Here is a 17211-nt window from a genome sequence, read left to right as displayed (position 1 = left end):
GTGAAGATTCTAAAATAGCATGAGTCTCATATGTGTCCAGTTTAAGGGTATTACACAGAAAAACACCATAATAACATGAATCAAATATGTACTCTATTCATTTACATTAAATGTAATAATGTACCTCATTCTGATTGGAGCTATGGGCATACACCGTCTAACAACTCCCACCCACACAGTACTTCTTGGGGAGGAAGCTGGTGTGGGGCCCACCACGAAGGGCGATCATCCAATGATTTTAAGGACACCATGGAAATGATGTGCATTCATCCATGGTGTGCGTAAGAGCCACTTATCGAATCAACATGAGCCAAGTACTTATGGCCCATGAACGCAACACATCACACATCCATACATCAGATGCATGAAATCCATAATTGATCCAATCAATTAAAAAACTGTAAAACCCATAATTAAAGCCTATATAATTTCATAATATTACTAATTAATATTATCTAGGTATATGGGCTGAACTGCAAAGAGCAGTTTGGCCCATATAGCTTTTTTGTTGAATTGGGCTAAAGCAGTTTTAACATATTAAAATTGGGTTTTACAGATGTCGGCCGAATTGCATCTTGTAAATCACCATCAACTCCTGGACCCATATATGAAATTTTAGGGCTGAGAACAGCCCCCATCGAACCACAGATTCGATCCAACTAGTTTGGTCCAATTTGGTTCGAATGGGTATAGGGTTTGATTTTTAATTCAAGATGCAATTCAGTAATGATGATCTGAAATTAAATAACTGATACAAGACAATCATGAATCAGTGGGAGGGTTGTTCGTAAGACTGCTACCCTGCAAAACAAAGATTAGATCACAGTATGCAGTTTCCAAAACTGCAAATCATAGATGGCTGAACCCATATCTACGAAAAATTCTCCTTTGCGCAATCTGCTTCATCATCGAATTGAATAAAATAGGAAACCTATTTTTTTATTAACATTACATCATATTTAAATTCCTATACATTCCGTCTAAAAAAAAAAATAATTACAAACCACTGAAGGGATGAGAGATCCATCATATGGATGGTCGAACCCTGCAAGAAGGTTAGGCGAAATTTTGAAAATTTATCTCTCCCATGTGGGAATCGCATTCCCTATTTTATAAAACTGCATTTTCAAGGATCAATCTTGAAACAAAACCGGACTAGATCTGAAACCAAAAGGGAGTAGAGGGATATACCTGATACGGAGTAATAGTAAACCCCCAATGAAGGTTTTCACGCCCAAGGAAAAAACCAAAGACTGCTTCCACCAAAGATGACACAATGTAAAGTGAAGTAGAATCAGCAAGAGATTCTTCAACAATAACCGAATTCTTCAGCAAGAATATGATGGAGGGCTGGTGAGCATGACTTCAAATTGCCTCTTCTAGCAAAAGGCAATATCAAGAACCGTTCTTGACCACTCCCAATAGTGGAGATCGAACTGGGTAGGGCAGCAAGAGCAAGAACAAGAGCAGAAGACAGAAGCAGTCGAACTGTATATTGTCTTCTCTCTTAATGCAGTAGACTATCTATTGTTTCTGTTGTGTCTTTGTAGGTTCTCCCTGCTCTCCTATTTATAGCCATAAAGAGATGATCTCCTAATCCCATTAGGATTTTCCTAATTCAAATCTTTTATTTGGATCTTGACTCTCTTTAAGAGATAAGGATAATTGATGAGACCAAAAGGAACCCTATTTTTATCCCCTAATATTCACTCTTTTACATTTATTTAGCACTTAAATGGACTCATTACTCTTATATTTCGATTCAGGGCAATAAAGAAGGCAATTGGAAGGAAACAGGCCAATTCGAATGATTTTGCACAGTTTTGGCGATAGTCAGTGATCTGGGCCTAACTCACAATTCTAGACTCCGAATTGGGAAATTCAAGAAGCATTAGAAAGAAGAAAGAAAGGCCCACAACTTTTATGTTTTGGGTTTTGACTGATTCGGTCCGCATCAAGTACGAAACTGGGCCCAAAGTCGGAGCAAGTTCGCAGCCAGGCCCATTTAATAGCTGAAGCCCAACTCGTAGAAGAACCTGGAAGCAGCCCAAGTAGCAGAGAAGCCCAATTCGGATACAAGAGTCTAGAGTCCTAATTCGAATGTAATCTCCCAAGAGGGAGAGTCTTATTAGATCTAAACTTTGAATGTAATCCTATAAGGATAAGAAGGTTGGGGATTAGATAAGAGATAGGATAGGATTAGTTCAAAGAAGATCAAGACTCCCTAAAGATAAGATGATCTCCTAGAAGGAGTTGGAAAATTGCCCTCTCCTTTGGCTATATAAAGAGGGGGCGAACCAGCTCTAGCATCACTCACTCTCAGATCCAAGAGATCATCAAGAAGACCAAGAAGCTCAAAAAGGCAGTTCGGCTATGGAGAAGAAAAGCATGGAAATTTCGCAGATCATGAGCAACTAAGCTTCTTTTTTCTGGTTCAATGGGGGAGGTTCGATTGTGTCATTGTGAGGTTCTGTAGTTACTTTATTTTCTTGCTTTCTAATTCAAGTATTCATTGATTCTTGTGCATATTTTTATTGGATGTTGATGTTAATTAGTTTGACAAACTGAATTAATGTTGATCTTCCTACTGCTATCCATGATTTCGGTGATCCGTAATTGTCACGAATAATGGTGCAAGTAGCAATTAGGTTAATTTCTTTTTGGGTCAATTGTTCGTGATAGCCTTTGACCAATGTTTTAACATGGTTCAATCTAAAGGAATCAATGGAACAAGATTCAGTAATTGCAGCTATCTCAATTATTGTTATTTTGGTTTAACTGTTTTCACAAACCTTAATGCTATCACTGTTTAATATGGACGCTATCGTACCCAGTTGAGTAGTGATAAGTGTTGATCGAATGCTGGGTTTGGTCAACTGAATTAGGAAAACACAAGGTTTATTATGGCTATCCTAATAAATCTAAGGTTAAATGCTTGAATTGCAAGAATGCTGAAATGTACCAAGGATCGATGGCCAATCGATTCAACCCGAACCATTGAACCAGAATTCGGTAAGACTGATTTTCTCTTGTTTAAGTTGCTATTTATTTTCTTTTCTTTTAATTTCAGTATTTAAATTCTCTCACTCAATTATATTACCCATTCGGCTAAGAGATTATTGATTTGCTCCCTGTGGGATTCGACCTAGAACCACTTTTACTGCAAATATTTTATTGTGTGACTAGTATTAATTTTGAGGGCTTCGACAAACCCGTCAAAATTTTGGCGCCGTTGCCGAGGAGCAACGTTAATTTCTTAGCTATTACCTTCTTTTGTTAATCTTCTTGTTTATGACTCGTGCTTCTCAACGAGGTGAACTTCAGTACAACCTCGAAATTGAGAGGACCACCCATCATTTAAGAAAGGAGGCGAAGCAAAGGAATGATCGTTCACCTAAAAGGGTGATTTTAGGTGTGTGGAAACAAATGGCTGACAGAGAGAATGGCTGACAGAGAGAGGACATTAAGGGAGTTGGCTGCACCAATTATGAACCAACAACCCTTATGCATCACGTACCCCACTCTTGATGTAGCCTTTGAACTCAAATCTGGTTTGATTCAATTATTACCTCTGTTTCATGGTTTCCTAGGTGAGGACCCACACAAACATCTAAAGGAATTTCATGTCGTCTGTTCAAGCATGAAACCCCACGGTATGACCGAGGACCAGGTAAAACTCATAGCCTTTCCATTTACTTTAAGAGATAAAGCAAAGGATTGGTTGTATATTCTCCCTCCCGGTTCTGTACGCACATGGGATGAAATGAATAGGATATTTTTAGATAAATATTTTCCTGCGTCCCGGGCTGCGAATATAAGAAAAGAAATATGTGGAGTTCGGCAGTTTGGTGGTGAGACATTATATGAATATTGGGAAAGGTTTAAACAACTTGTTGCTAGTTGTCCCCACCACCAAATTCCTGAACAATTGTTAATCCAATACTTCTATGAAGGGCTTCAGCCCATGGATAGAAGTATGGTCGATGCAGCCAGTGGAGGAGCTCTAGTGAACAAGACACCTGAAATGGCCAGGGAATTAATCTTCAATATGGCCGAAAATTCTAAGCAATTCGGTACAAGGAAAGAAGGTACCATTAGAAGGGTTAACGAGGTAAGCCATACAAATTTAGAAAACCAGATTTCTGATTTAACTGCTTTGGTTAAGCAACTCGCAGCAGGACAGTTACAAACTGCCAGGGTGTGTGGTATCTGTTCGATCCCTGGACATCCTACAGACATGTGTCCATCATTACAAGATGGCTCGATGCAGCAAGTCAATGCCGTGGGAGGATTCCCGAGCCAGCCCCAACGAAAGTATGATCCTTACTCCAATCATTACAATCCGGGGTGGAGAGATCATCCAAACTTAAGCTACGGGACCCAAGGAGGACAGCAGAAATATCAGCCCCAATTTTTCAATCAACAGCCCCAGTTTTCAACACCCATCACAGCGCAAGGCCAACCCCCGAATTCAGGTATGTCTTTGGATGATATAGTTAAGGCTCTCGCTACTAATACTCAGCAATTTCAACAGGAAACGAGAGCTAGCATTCAGAATTTGGGGAACCAAATTAGCCAACTTGCCACTTCCATCAGCAAGTTGGAGGCACAGAACTCAGGGAAACTACCCTCATAAATGATAGTTAATCCGAAAGAGAATGCAAGTGCGGTGGTGTTGAGAAGCGAAAGAGAGTTGCAGTCCCAACCAAGTTCACCATCGAAGGCAGCCAAAGAAGAGGAAGGACAAGGGTCAAACAACAGCCCCATTGAGGTAAAATCGGATCCCCCTCTCCCTAAGGTTACTAATGTTGTACCACCTTTTCCTAGCAGGTTGGCAAGTTCAAAGAAAGAGAAATATGAACAAGAAGTGTTAGAAACCTTCAGGAAGGTGGAGATCAACATTCCCTTGCTAGATGCAATAAAACAAATCCCTAAATATGCAAAATTTTTGAAAGAATTATGCACTAACAAGAGGAGGCTGCGAATTGATGAAAAGGTAAGAGTGGGAGAGAACGTTTCAGCCGTGATCAAGAGGACCCTGCCAGAAAAGCGTGATGATCCAGGTATTTTTACCCTACCCTGTGTGATTGGCAATAAACGAATCGAGCGTGCCATGCTGGACTTAGGTGCATCTATTAATGTCATGCCATACTCGATTTACTATGCATTGAGACTAGGTCCTTTAAAAGAGATTAGAGTTGTTATTCAATTGGTTGATCGTTCTAATGCATACCCAGAAGGGATTGTTGATGATGTATTAGTGGAGGTTAACGATTTGATCTTTCCAACTGATTTTTACATCCTGAAGATGGAAGAAGACACAGCCACGAGTTCAGCCCCACTTCTATTAGGTCGGCCATTCATGAAAACGGCGAAGACCAAAATAGATGTGGACGAGGGTACCCTCTCCATCGAGTTTGACGGAGAGATTGTAAAATTTAATATTTTTGATGCAATGAAATATCCTAGTGAGTGTCATTCGATCTGCTCTATTGATACTATCGATTTGATTGTGCAGGAAATCTTTGGAGAGGAGGACATGGACGATGAGTTGGAATATAAGGCACAATCGGACACTTGTCCATTCGGCACCTTCGCCTACAGACGAATGCCCTTTGGTTTGTGTAACGCTCTGGGCACTTTTCAAAGATGCATGATGAGCATATTTTCTGATTTTATAGAAAAATGCATTGAAGTGTTCATGGATGATTTTACTGTTTATGGTGATTCGTTTGATGACTGCTTGAATAGTTTATGTAAAATTCTGAATAGGTGTGTGGAAACAAATCTTGTCTTAAACTATGAAAAATGTCATTTTATGGTGAAGGAGGGTATTGTGTTGGGAAATGTAGTTTCAGCCAGAGGAATAGAAGTCGACAAGGCAAAAATTGATTTAATTGTGAGTTTACCTTACCCTACAAATGTTAGGGAGGTTCATTCTTTTCTTGGACATGCAGGCTTTTATCGCAGATTCATCAAAGATTTTTCAAAAATTGCCCTGCCATTGTCCAGTTTGCTGCAAAAAGATGTGCCTTTCTATTTTGATGATGAGTGCAAGGAAGCATTTAACAAGCTTAAAAATTTATTAACCATTGCACCCATCATTCAACCACCCGATTGGAACTTGCCTTTTGAGATCATGACGGATGCAAGCAATTATGCAGTACGGGCTGTTCTAGGGCAGCGAATAAATGGGAAGAGCCATGTCATTCACTATGCTTCCAAAACGTTGAATGCTGCACAGAGCAATTACACAACCACTGAAAAAAAGCTATTAGCTATTGTGTTTGCTTTAGACAAATTTAGGTCATATTTTCTTGGCTCTAAAGTGATTGTTTTTTCTGACCATGCAGCTTTTAGATACCTACTAGCAAAGGAGTCGAAACCGAGGCTGATAAGGTGGATACTCTTGCTCCAAGAGTTCGATCTAGAAATCAAGGATCGAAGGGGAGCTGAAAATTCGGTGGCTGATCACCTAAGTAGGTTGGTGAAAGACGAGGACTCCTCTCCCATCTATGAGTTGTTTCCTGATGAGCAGTTGTTCCACATGAGAGGTATGACTCCATGGTATGCTGACATTGTGAATTACTTGGTCACGGGAATTTTGCCTAATGACCTTAGCAGACCCATAAAGAATAAAATCAGGTATGAGGCGAAATATTATGTTGGGACGAACCCTACCTATAGAAATTTTGTTCTGACCAAATGATTAGGAGATGTGTCCCTGAGGAGGAGCAGATGTCGATTCTAAGGTTTTGTCATAATTATGCTTGTGGGGGCCATTTTGGGCCAAAGAGGACTGCTCGAAAAGTCTTGGATAATGGGCTGTATTGGGCCACCCTATTTAGAGATGCCTACTTGTTTTGTAAAAACTGTGAAAGATGTCAACAAACAGGTACACTATCTCGTAGGAATGAGATGCCCCAAACCCCCATTCTTATATGTGAAATATTTGATGTTTGGGGCATTGATTTCATGGGACCCTTTCTCCCCTCTTGTGGTTTTTCGTACATACTTTTGACAGTCGATTATGTCTCAAAATGGGTGGAAGCCAAAGCCACCAAAACTGATGATTCTAAATGTGTTGTAGGGTTTATAAAGTCTAACATCTTCAGTAGGTTTGGCATTCCTCGAGCCATCATAAGCGATCAAGGGACCCATTTTTGCAATAGAACAGTTGAAGCCTTGTTGAGAAGATATGGGGTGCATCACCGAATTGCCACTGCTTATCACCCCCAGACTTACGGGCAAGCTGAAATTTTCAATAGAGAGGTAAAGTCCATCTTGGAAAAGACGGTGAATCCAGGAAGGAAGGATTGGAACCTACATCTAGATGATGCTCTCTGGGCATATCGGACAGCTTACAAGACCCCAATAGGTATGTCCCCTTACAGGTTAATTTTTGGCAAATCTTGCCACTTGTCGGTGGAAATTGAACATAGGACCTATTGGGCAATCAAGCAATGCAACATGAATATGGAAGAAGCAGGGAAGGAAATGAAGCTCCAGTTGCAAGAGCTGGAAGAGTTGAGGTTAGAGGCATACAAGAATTCAAAAATCTACAAAGAAAAGACCAAATTGTTCCATGACAATGCACTCTTAAGAAAACAATTTAAAATTGGACAAAAGGTCTTATTGTATAATTCTCGACTTCAACTCCTGCCAGGTAAGCTGCGTTCCAGGTTGATGGGTCCGTTTACTGTGACTAATGTTTTTCCCTATGGTGCAGTAGAGATCAAAAGTCTCGACATAGGTAAGATCTTCAAGGTGAATGGACATCGATTGAAGTTGTTCCACAAGGATGCAAACGTCCTCTCTACGGTAGACATCTCGTTGGACATTCCTCGGTATTCATTGGATTGAAGGAGCAAAAAGAGGACGTCGAGCATAACGACGTTAAACAATTGCGCTTCTGAGAGGCAACCCATTATGTTTAGTTAAATCCAACACCTAGTGCAGTATCATAATTGAGTCTAGGGGTCAGTTGTAACATTCCAATTTTGCCCATCTATCAAGGTCCAGGGCAATACTGGATTTTTGGTCCAGTTCAGGGTTTCAAGAAAACCCACACTGCATGTACCTCAAGTCTCACCCTGGCAGTTGAGACAAGCCACCCCAACCAACTTGGCAGCACATCAGTGTCAGCCTTGGCAAGATAAATCTGCCCAGATCTATCCAACGGCTGTGAAGATTCTAAACTAACACAAGCCTCATATGTGTCTAGTTTAAGGGTATTACACAGAAACACATCATAATAACATGAATCAAATATGTACTTTATTCATTTACATTAAATGTCAGAATGTACATCATTCTTATTGGAGCTAAGGGCATACACTGTCTAACACAAATCCCCGATTGACCATCCACCAAATTTCATACTGTAAAATGACTGTTTTGCCCTTTATTTAAAAGATTCCAAATCGACAATCCTCATTAGCCACCACTCTCTTAATCCGAGATCTTCATTGAGATACTCCATCCAAGACCTTGAGACCTCCACCAACTTCCCAATCAACCATCCACCCAACATCATACATCAAAATACTCATTTTGTCCTTCATCCAAAAAGGTTCCAACTGAACTATCTTCATTGCACTCCCCAAATTCAAGATCCATTATCACACATCATCTGGCACCTCCTTACCCCATCACCACTTCCCGATCAACCATCCACCCAACATCAGACCTCAAAATACCCATTTTGCTCTTCATCCAAAAAGATTCCAAATGAACCCATCCTCATCGCCCAATATGCCCCAAATTTAAGATCCATCATCACACATCTTCTGACACCTCCAAATCCCATCAAAACCTCCCAATCAATGATCTATCACAGTTCAGACCCCAAAATGACCATTTTACCCTTGGCTTAGAAAATGAACCATCATCTTCGCCCGATATGCCCTAAATTCAAGATCCATCATCACACATCATCTGTCACCTCCAAGCCCCATCAAAGCCTCCCGATCGATGATCCATCACATTTTAGACCCCAAAATGACCATTTTACCATTTCCTTAAAAAGATTCTAAATAGACCATCATCATCACCCGATACGCCCCAAATTTAAGATCCATCGTAAAACATCACCTGACACCTCCAAACCCCATCAGAACCTCTCGATCGTCGACCCGTTGAACCTCAAGCCTTGAAATTTCCATTTTTACCCCTCATCTATAATGGTTTCGAATCGAGGGCTCTCATTGGCCGCTACTCTCCCATTTCAAGATCTGCATTGCGATACACCCTCTGATACACCTAAACCACGTCATCACCTTCTTAGACACCCGAATAAACCCTCCTCCATTTTTAGACCCAAAATTACCATTTTACCCTTCTATCAAGAAAAATCCTGATTCAATGGCCTACATTACTCGACACACTCCAAATCATGATTTCTTACTCTTACACACTCCTCGAGGTCATCAAACCCCATCATTGCGCTTTTCCGACACCTTATAAAACCTTTGGAAATTTTCATTACAAAATTCCCCATTTTACCCCTTCATCTACGAAGATTCCAAGTCGTGTGATCTCGTTGGTTGAGAAAAACCCTAATATCTTGAATTTTAATCTCAGTCCTTGAATCCTGCACATTACACCCCTTGGACTTCCCTCTCATTTCAAAAAAAACCCTTCTGCTTTTTCTTTTTTTTTTTCTTTTCATTCAATCCCCTACACATTTCTGAAAATCACTTAGAACCCCTTATCTACCCTGGATGCAATCCTAGCCTTATATTTGAGCCTCCTTGCTTCACTACCATAGGATCGGCCTAACTTTAACCTCCACACCCCAAAAAACCCTAAATCTCAAAACCCTAATCGCCCCCTTCATACTTACCTCTCAAATTCGATTCTCAAATTTCAAAATTTAAGTTTAAAATTTAAATTTACATCTCCTACATTTTAGCCATAAATAAGGGAGCCAATGGGGGAGCCTTTCAAGGCATGCTGTCCCCTATTATTAAATTCGGTCAAAAGGGAAAAGACCAATGTGGCAGCCCTCCCATCCCTTAGAGTAGGATCAAAACATCTAAACCCTCCATCCTTTCCAAACCTTAAGGATATCCTAAGAGAAACCCTAACTAAACCTCCCCTTTTCAGTCCAAGCCTAATTAAACTAACCCTAATTCAGTTCTAATGGAACTAAACCGCCCCTAACTGCACCGAACCAAACCATCTTTATTCGGTTTTACAAGAAAACAAATAAAAATAAAAACATAAACAAAAGGAAAAGGAAAAGAAACCTAAATAAAATCAAACTCTCTTCTCCCTCACTGATCTCTTCTTCCTCCGACCGAACTCTCCCTCTCTCTCCATTCCCTTCTAACCACTGAACCCTCCCTCTCATGGATCTCTTCTCCTTCTTCCTCCTCTCTTCCACTGAACCCTAGACCACCGAACCCTCTTCTCCTCTCTCTCTAAGATGCTATCATTCTCTCCTTTCTCCCTCACTCCCTCAATCTCTCACCACCAAACCTCCATGAAACAAAAAGAAACATCTCTCCTATCCCTCATGGCCCCTTTCCCCTAACCACCAAACTGTCACTCTATTCTCTCCACTCTTCCCACTGAATCCTAGTTTCCCAACCTCCATCTTCTTCCTCCTCCCATCAACAACCAACCTCCATGAACCCTAGCCGTTGAATCTACCTCCATCTTCCTCCCAATCTTTCTTTTCTCAAAAAAAAAAAGAAAGAAAATGTGCGCTGCTATCATTTCGGCTAGAAGAGAAGGAGAAGGAAGAAAAAGAGAGAAGATGCAAGGAAGAAGGCCGCGGGTCAGCCCTCCACCATTCTCATCCAAGTAAGGTAAAAACCCTTCCCACTCTCTCAATCTCTCACCGAATCTCTCCCTCCTCCAGGAAACCCTTACCACCAAGTCTCACCTTCATCATCTTCTTCCTCTTCCTTGTACAATAAACCCCAAAAATTGCATCTCTCTTCCCCTCACCTAAACCAAGATCCCCAAGCTCTCATCTCCTTCTTCACAAACCAAAACCCTCACCGAAAGCATCCTCCAAGAATAACCCGAGCCTCCATCTCTCAAACTCTCATCTTCCTTCCAATAGTCTAGCTGAAACTATCCTCCATCATCATTCAATCCAAAAAAAAGAAAAGCCTCAAAGCAGCCTTGGAGAAGTAGCCCTCTACCCATTCGATTCAAGCAAGGATCAACCTCAAAAAGAGGTATCAACAATTTCAATCACTTATCTTGTAGCATTTGTCAAAGGGTCACAAAGAGGTGAGTTGTTCACCTCATCATTTTTTATTTATTTTTATTTTTATTTTTCTTTTTCTTTTTCTTTTTTATTCTTTTTTGTTTTGTATCTTCTTTTGGTTTTTACTCATTTCTAGGTAACCTTTTGTTTCAGCATTGCGTATGCCTTCTTTGAGTTAGTTTCATATTGGTTATAAGAAGTATTAGCATGGTTTGTTAATCAATTCTCTTGAATACTTTATGTCTTTTAGTGTTTATGTAGTTTGATTCGAATCAATTTCAGCATTTTAATTTATTCATTTTAATAGCTTTTCAATTCATTCTAGTCTAGGATAAACGGTTATGCTTATTGGAATTATTTGCTTGTTTGTTTGTTTATTCTCCAAAATTCTATTAATGTTCTAAGTAGTTTCATATTTTGACTTGGTTTATTTTGTAGATTGGGTGATGTTTGGCATTTTCTTTTGTTAATCTCTTAGTACTTAGGTGTATAAATCATCATAGATATTTGTTAATTGTTTTGGATAATAATCCAATGTTCTTTTAGTATTTCTTCAAGCAGAATTGGTATCATTGCTGAAATCTTTCAATTTCATAATGTTCCAATTCAATTTTGTATAGTTCGGTGGATTGTGCACATTGGAATTAAGTGTGGAATGTTAGAACATAGTGTTTTTTTAGCTTCCTAATTTATGTTAAATTTGAACTATTATTATTTGTGTTTTTGCTTCTTTATTCACTTTTAATCTTAGGTTGGGAGTTGCCTTATATGAGGTTGTTTGTAGGGGATTACCTCTCTTATGGTTTGGCCCATTCCATTTTCTTAGTCAGAGTGAGAGGAACCTTGGGTAAAGAGGGAGCATGACATGTAGTTGTCAACTCCTTTGCTCCTCTAAGGGTTTCTCTCACCCAAACGGGGAATGAGAAGGTTAAATCATTTGGGAAGCAACACCACAATGACCATTGTCTTTAGTATGTAAACTCACTAACATTCTTGTTGGCTTAAACCTTATTTTCATTTGATTAGGGGAGTGGTACTACATGTTGAATATGGGAGAGGGGTGCTTAACACCTTCCCTCTCTCCCCTAAAAGGTACTTAGAATAACTTTAATTTGGTACATTAGAGTCTTGTTTTGTTTCTTGAACTTGGGAGGCCCATCACTCCCATATTCTTTTCTTTGATGGGTGGCGACTCTATATTTCAGCCATGAAGTGGACCCCAATTTCAATTTGGATGTTCACAGGGACCAAAGTGACACTAGGCCCAAAGTGACACTAATCGAGAATTTCCCTTTGTTATATTTTAACTTTTGTCTTTTTAAAATCGAGATATACCTCTCAACTCTCCTTTTTCCCTTTTGATTTTTAGTATTCCTAAAATAATGAAATCCTAACTCCCTAAGCTCTTGCTTTCCTCCCTCTCATCTCTTGCTCTCCTCCAATCCTCCCTGTCAGCCCTAGTTTGTCGGCGGGCATCGATAATGGCAAGTCGGCAACCTCCCCACTCTAGTTATCCCATCTCTCTCTAATCACTAAGGCCACCAGTTCTCCCAACCTCTATATTTGTTCAGGGCTTCAAAGTTCATGCAATTTATGATGAACATGAAGGTATTCATGCAAGCTCTTACAATCTATCGTCCCATCTCGTTTCGCCCTCCAACGAGCAGCGACCCATGCTCCCGCCGCTTTGTCATTTGCTGTTCAAGTTCAGGTAGGCTTAACTATTTTCTTTGTTTTTTTTGGCATAAGTAATAGTCTATTCGAACTGTTGAACTCTTGAAATTGTTTTAGATTTTTATATTCAACTACCTCTACCTGAACTTGGACAACGGACGAGAGAGCTGCAGGAGCACTAGTTGCTACTCATTGGAGGGTGAAACAGGATGAGATGACATACTTGAGGAGATTGCCTAAATGCTTACGCTATATTGTTGTTTATATTTGTCATCGATTACTTGAGGTCTTGAAACTATTTTAGATTTTTAGGTTTGAGATTTTTTTTGGCATAAATAACACCATAACAGAATATTTGGACCATCGAGATTCTTTATGTTAGAGAATATCAATCTATTCAAGGAATTGCCTAAATGCTTACGCTAATTGAGCATGCACTCATCTTAGGCTAAGTATTTGTCTATTTGATGTACATCTTTAATAGATTCTTTAGTATTTAATTTTGATTAGAATTGTGCTAATTACATGTTTGAGGACAAGATATATGGTTAGAAATACTCAAGCTAGAGTTTTGGTTAGATCATATATTTTTTCTTTTACCATAATGCAGTTAACCAATTAATCAGCTGCATTAGTTCAGTTTCAGTTTGATTTTTGAAGAAATTGAACTAATCGATTTGGTTCAAGAAAAAGGCCCATGGTTTGGTTAGTTGAACCATGAGTACCATAGTAATTTATAATTTAGCCAAAAAATGACAAGGTATAGAGTATGTTTAAGTATTTGTCATAAAACAGAGGGTCTTTATGCTTAAGTAAAAGGGGAAATTTGTTAAAGTATCCTTATGGTTTAGGAAATTAATTAACTCTATCCTTACTGTTTAGATATTGTCATGAAGTATCCTTAAATTTTTTGACAATTGTATAAAACCTCCCTTAACGTTAATTTTCCATCACACTCCATTGTGACATCATATGATTAATATATTTTTTAAAATTCCTAAAATCCTCTTTTAAAATTTTTTAAATTCCTAAACCTTTGAATTCCTAAATTGTTTGTAGAGCTTCACCAGATGAATACCCACCCATTAATTGCAGCCCCACAACTACCGCCTCTACCTTATTCTCTTCCTACACCACCACCACCACCAACTAAACCCGATTCTAATCAAACCCGGATCAAGCAAGACTCCATCTCCTTGCGTCCTTTGGTTTGGATGGGTTTCTCCCTCACCTCTTTCCCCATCCCTATCTTCGTTGCCATCCCTGTCCTAACAACATTAACCAAAGAAAGATCATATCCACTCGAACAACATTAATCAAACCCGATTCCAATATGTCCTTGGCCAGTTTGATCTGATCGAACTGCCTTTGTATTGGATTGTCCAGAGAAGCTATGATAGCAGCGGGCCAGGGTGTTTTTTTCCTCCCACTCCAGGTAGTCCCTTCTGCGGGCATCAAAAGCCCAATCAACTGGACGCTCCAGGGTGGGGTTTTTGGCAACTTCATCCAATTTTTCAAAAGTCACTACCAGCATGAGGTTACAGTACCAGTCAACGTAATTAGGGCCCTTAAGTTTGTTGTCATCAAGAAGCTTGGCGAATTGTCCGTTAGCCATTTTCTGGTAAAACAACAAACATTAGTTCACAACTTAATTTGATTCATGTTCATTACATAAATATGACTTATAATCTATGTTCCATTCTCATTTGTTCATCTTTGAGATTTTCCTCCCATCTCAGTGACGCAGATAGCGACTTTTCTCTGGAAATGTGGGAAACCACATAGGGTGCATCGAGCCAACTATTTCAGCTGCAAAACCCCACCACCTTTTTGTGAAGGATCATATGCACTCATCATATGAGTTTTCCCTTTGGCCTCTATCAGACAAGGTTCAGAGTTGTTTTTATGTAAACCTTTCTGTCTAATGAGTGCTCACCCATCATATTCGTGAATGTCAAGGTATCGTGAGAGAGTTCCCATTTTCTGGTGAAGCCCCTCCCACATCGGTCTATGACGCCTCTATCATCTTATGAAACACTCGGACAAGTCCAACAAGAAATGAATAGCCCATTTTCTGGTGTGTTTTCTCATTACTGAAGGACCCATCCTTATGCTAATGATGGAAGGCCTTTAGAGAGTTCATCATATGAATCTTCCTATCACATGCACTCATATTTGCTGGAGGAAACAAAAAATTACTTCCAAGTTTAATTTAGGTCAAACCAAAGTGGCTCCCATTGACTTTCATAAAACTAGATTTTCGGTGGGCCCAAATCGGTTAGGGTTTCGCACGTTTCCTCTTCAAGATGTGTGGGGCCCACCACTGACGGAGGTCATCCGATGACCAGCAGGGACACCATGGCAATGATGTGCATTTAGCCATGGTGTGCGCAAGAGCCACTATCGAATCAGCATGCGCCAAACACTTATGACCCATGAATGTAGCACATCACACATCCATACATCACATGAAGGGAATAATTGATCCAATCAATTAATATCTGTAAAGCCCATTTTAAAGCCCATAATATTAACCATTAATATTATCTAGGTATATGGGCCGAAATTAGGGTTGATCAATTTGGTCCATATAGCTTTATCTGCGAAGTGGGCTTTTAGCAGTTTTAACAATTCAAACTGGGCCTTTACAAGTTGGGCCGAACTAAAAAATTCAATTAATTATCAATCATTAGGCCCATTAGTGGGAGAATTAGGGCTAACATTCAACCTTGATCGAACCCAAGATTCGGTCCAACCAGTTTGGACCAATCTGGTTCGAATGGGTCTAGGGTTTGATATTTAATTAAAGATTTAATTCAACAAATTAATCTGAAATTAAATACTGATAAAAGAAAATCAAGAATCAATCAGATAGGGCTGTTCGCACAATCCATCATGCAAAACAAAGGTTAGATCACAGTTTGCAGTTTCATAAACTGCAAATCGCAGATAGCGATTTTCCCATCTACGAAATCTCCTTCCTTGCGCCATCTTTGATCCCAAATAAAATAAATAGAAAACCTAATTTCTATTTGATGGAGGATGATTTGACCCGACCTACGGAACGGTGACACGTGGACACTGACTCAGCACGAACAACAGCCCAGCATTGTAGCCTAGTGCGACCAAGTGGCGGGCCCATAAAGCAGCTCGCTACATCATAGCTCACAAGAGAAGCTCGCCACAACGCGAGCTCCGGCTTCCCCGAGCTACCTTTGAAGGGATACTCCGAGGCAACTTTTGCTCACGAGCTAGGGGAACTAGCTCACCCAAGCTCCTAAGCAGACAAGTCATCCCAAGGACCAATTCTGTTAAAGGTAATCCTGAAGTATTCCGAGCTCGCTACAAAATAGCTCGGGAATGGGACACGTAGGCGCTCCTCAAGAAGCTTCTCCCAGATAGGAACACACCGATCCGCCTATAGATACCCCAAGGTAAAGACACCTCGGGCCAGACAGCTTGGCTTAGCTTGCCACAGGCAGCTTGCCGCTTATGAGATAGCCCGGCACAGGGTAGCTCGCGGAAGGGTAGTCCGGCACATCGCAGGAAGACCTCCTGCCGACCACCATACCTGACAAATCTGGGAACAACAGCCATATCCCTCGTTAGACAGCGTTGTGTCTGCCACCTTTAGAAGGTGCCTTACACCTGACAGGCACGTTCACTGCGGTGACGGCCCCGTGTGTGCCACCTCAGCCCCGCCAGTAATGGCTGCGGTAGGCTGACAGTGGCGGTTATACCCGCCCTATCAGAGGCTAGTGGGCCTGATACAACGGATTTCTGTTATAAGGAGATAGTATCAAGGAACGGAGGTATCATCTTCTACTCTTGTGCTATCTGCACTCTTAACTCTCATCTTCTCCTTGCTTCTCCTACAGAATACTAACTTAAGCATCGGAGTGTTCCCGCCGGGCAAGCCCCCGGGGATTCTTCTTCTTCTCCATCCCAGTTACCTTCCAGGAGCCACGTAAGTGCCAGTTAGGAGTGACCGGATCGCGCACCATCATTTGGCATCATGTATGGGAAACGCTTCTAAAAGCCTTCCTCTAAACCTTCACAGTTCTTTCTTCTCTGAAAACTCGGCACTCATGGCTTCTTCTAGCAATGTTGGATGAAGCATGGAGATGGATAACTCCAGGGAGCAGCCCCAGGTCCCCACGGTCTGGATTGGGTAGTTCACCATTCCTCTCTCGGTGGACGAAGTTCCCAGCCTAAACATGCCGCGAGCAATGGCGCCTGTGGGTGTTACCTTGCCTTCCTCAGTCGAAACGACCTTTGCTGAACCAACTGTTGTTCCTTTGGCGACCAGCCAG

General features: G+C 40.6%; 1 protein-coding gene across 1 annotated transcript; it reads left to right on the top strand.

Moving 5' to 3' along the window:
• Positions 1–3442: 3442 nt before the first annotated feature.
• LOC148802361 (uncharacterized) lies at positions 3443–6709 on the top strand. The gene is made up of 3 exons (XM_088897883.1): positions 3443–4314; positions 4666–5618; positions 6165–6709. Exons 1-3 carry the CDS (start codon positions 3443–3445, stop codon positions 6707–6709), a joined length of 2370 nt encoding a protein of 789 aa, XP_088754009.1.
• Positions 6710–17211: the final 10502 nt, after the last annotated feature.

The sequence above is a fragment of the Nelumbo nucifera genome, chromosome 2 (genome assembly GCF_055504915.1).
Source record: "Nelumbo nucifera cultivar China Antique chromosome 2, China Antique-T2T, whole genome shotgun sequence".
NCBI lineage: Eukaryota > Viridiplantae > Streptophyta > Magnoliopsida > Proteales > Nelumbonaceae > Nelumbo > Nelumbo nucifera.
Note: the sequence above shows the minus strand (reverse complement) of the source record. Positions and strands in the feature narration are given on the sequence as shown.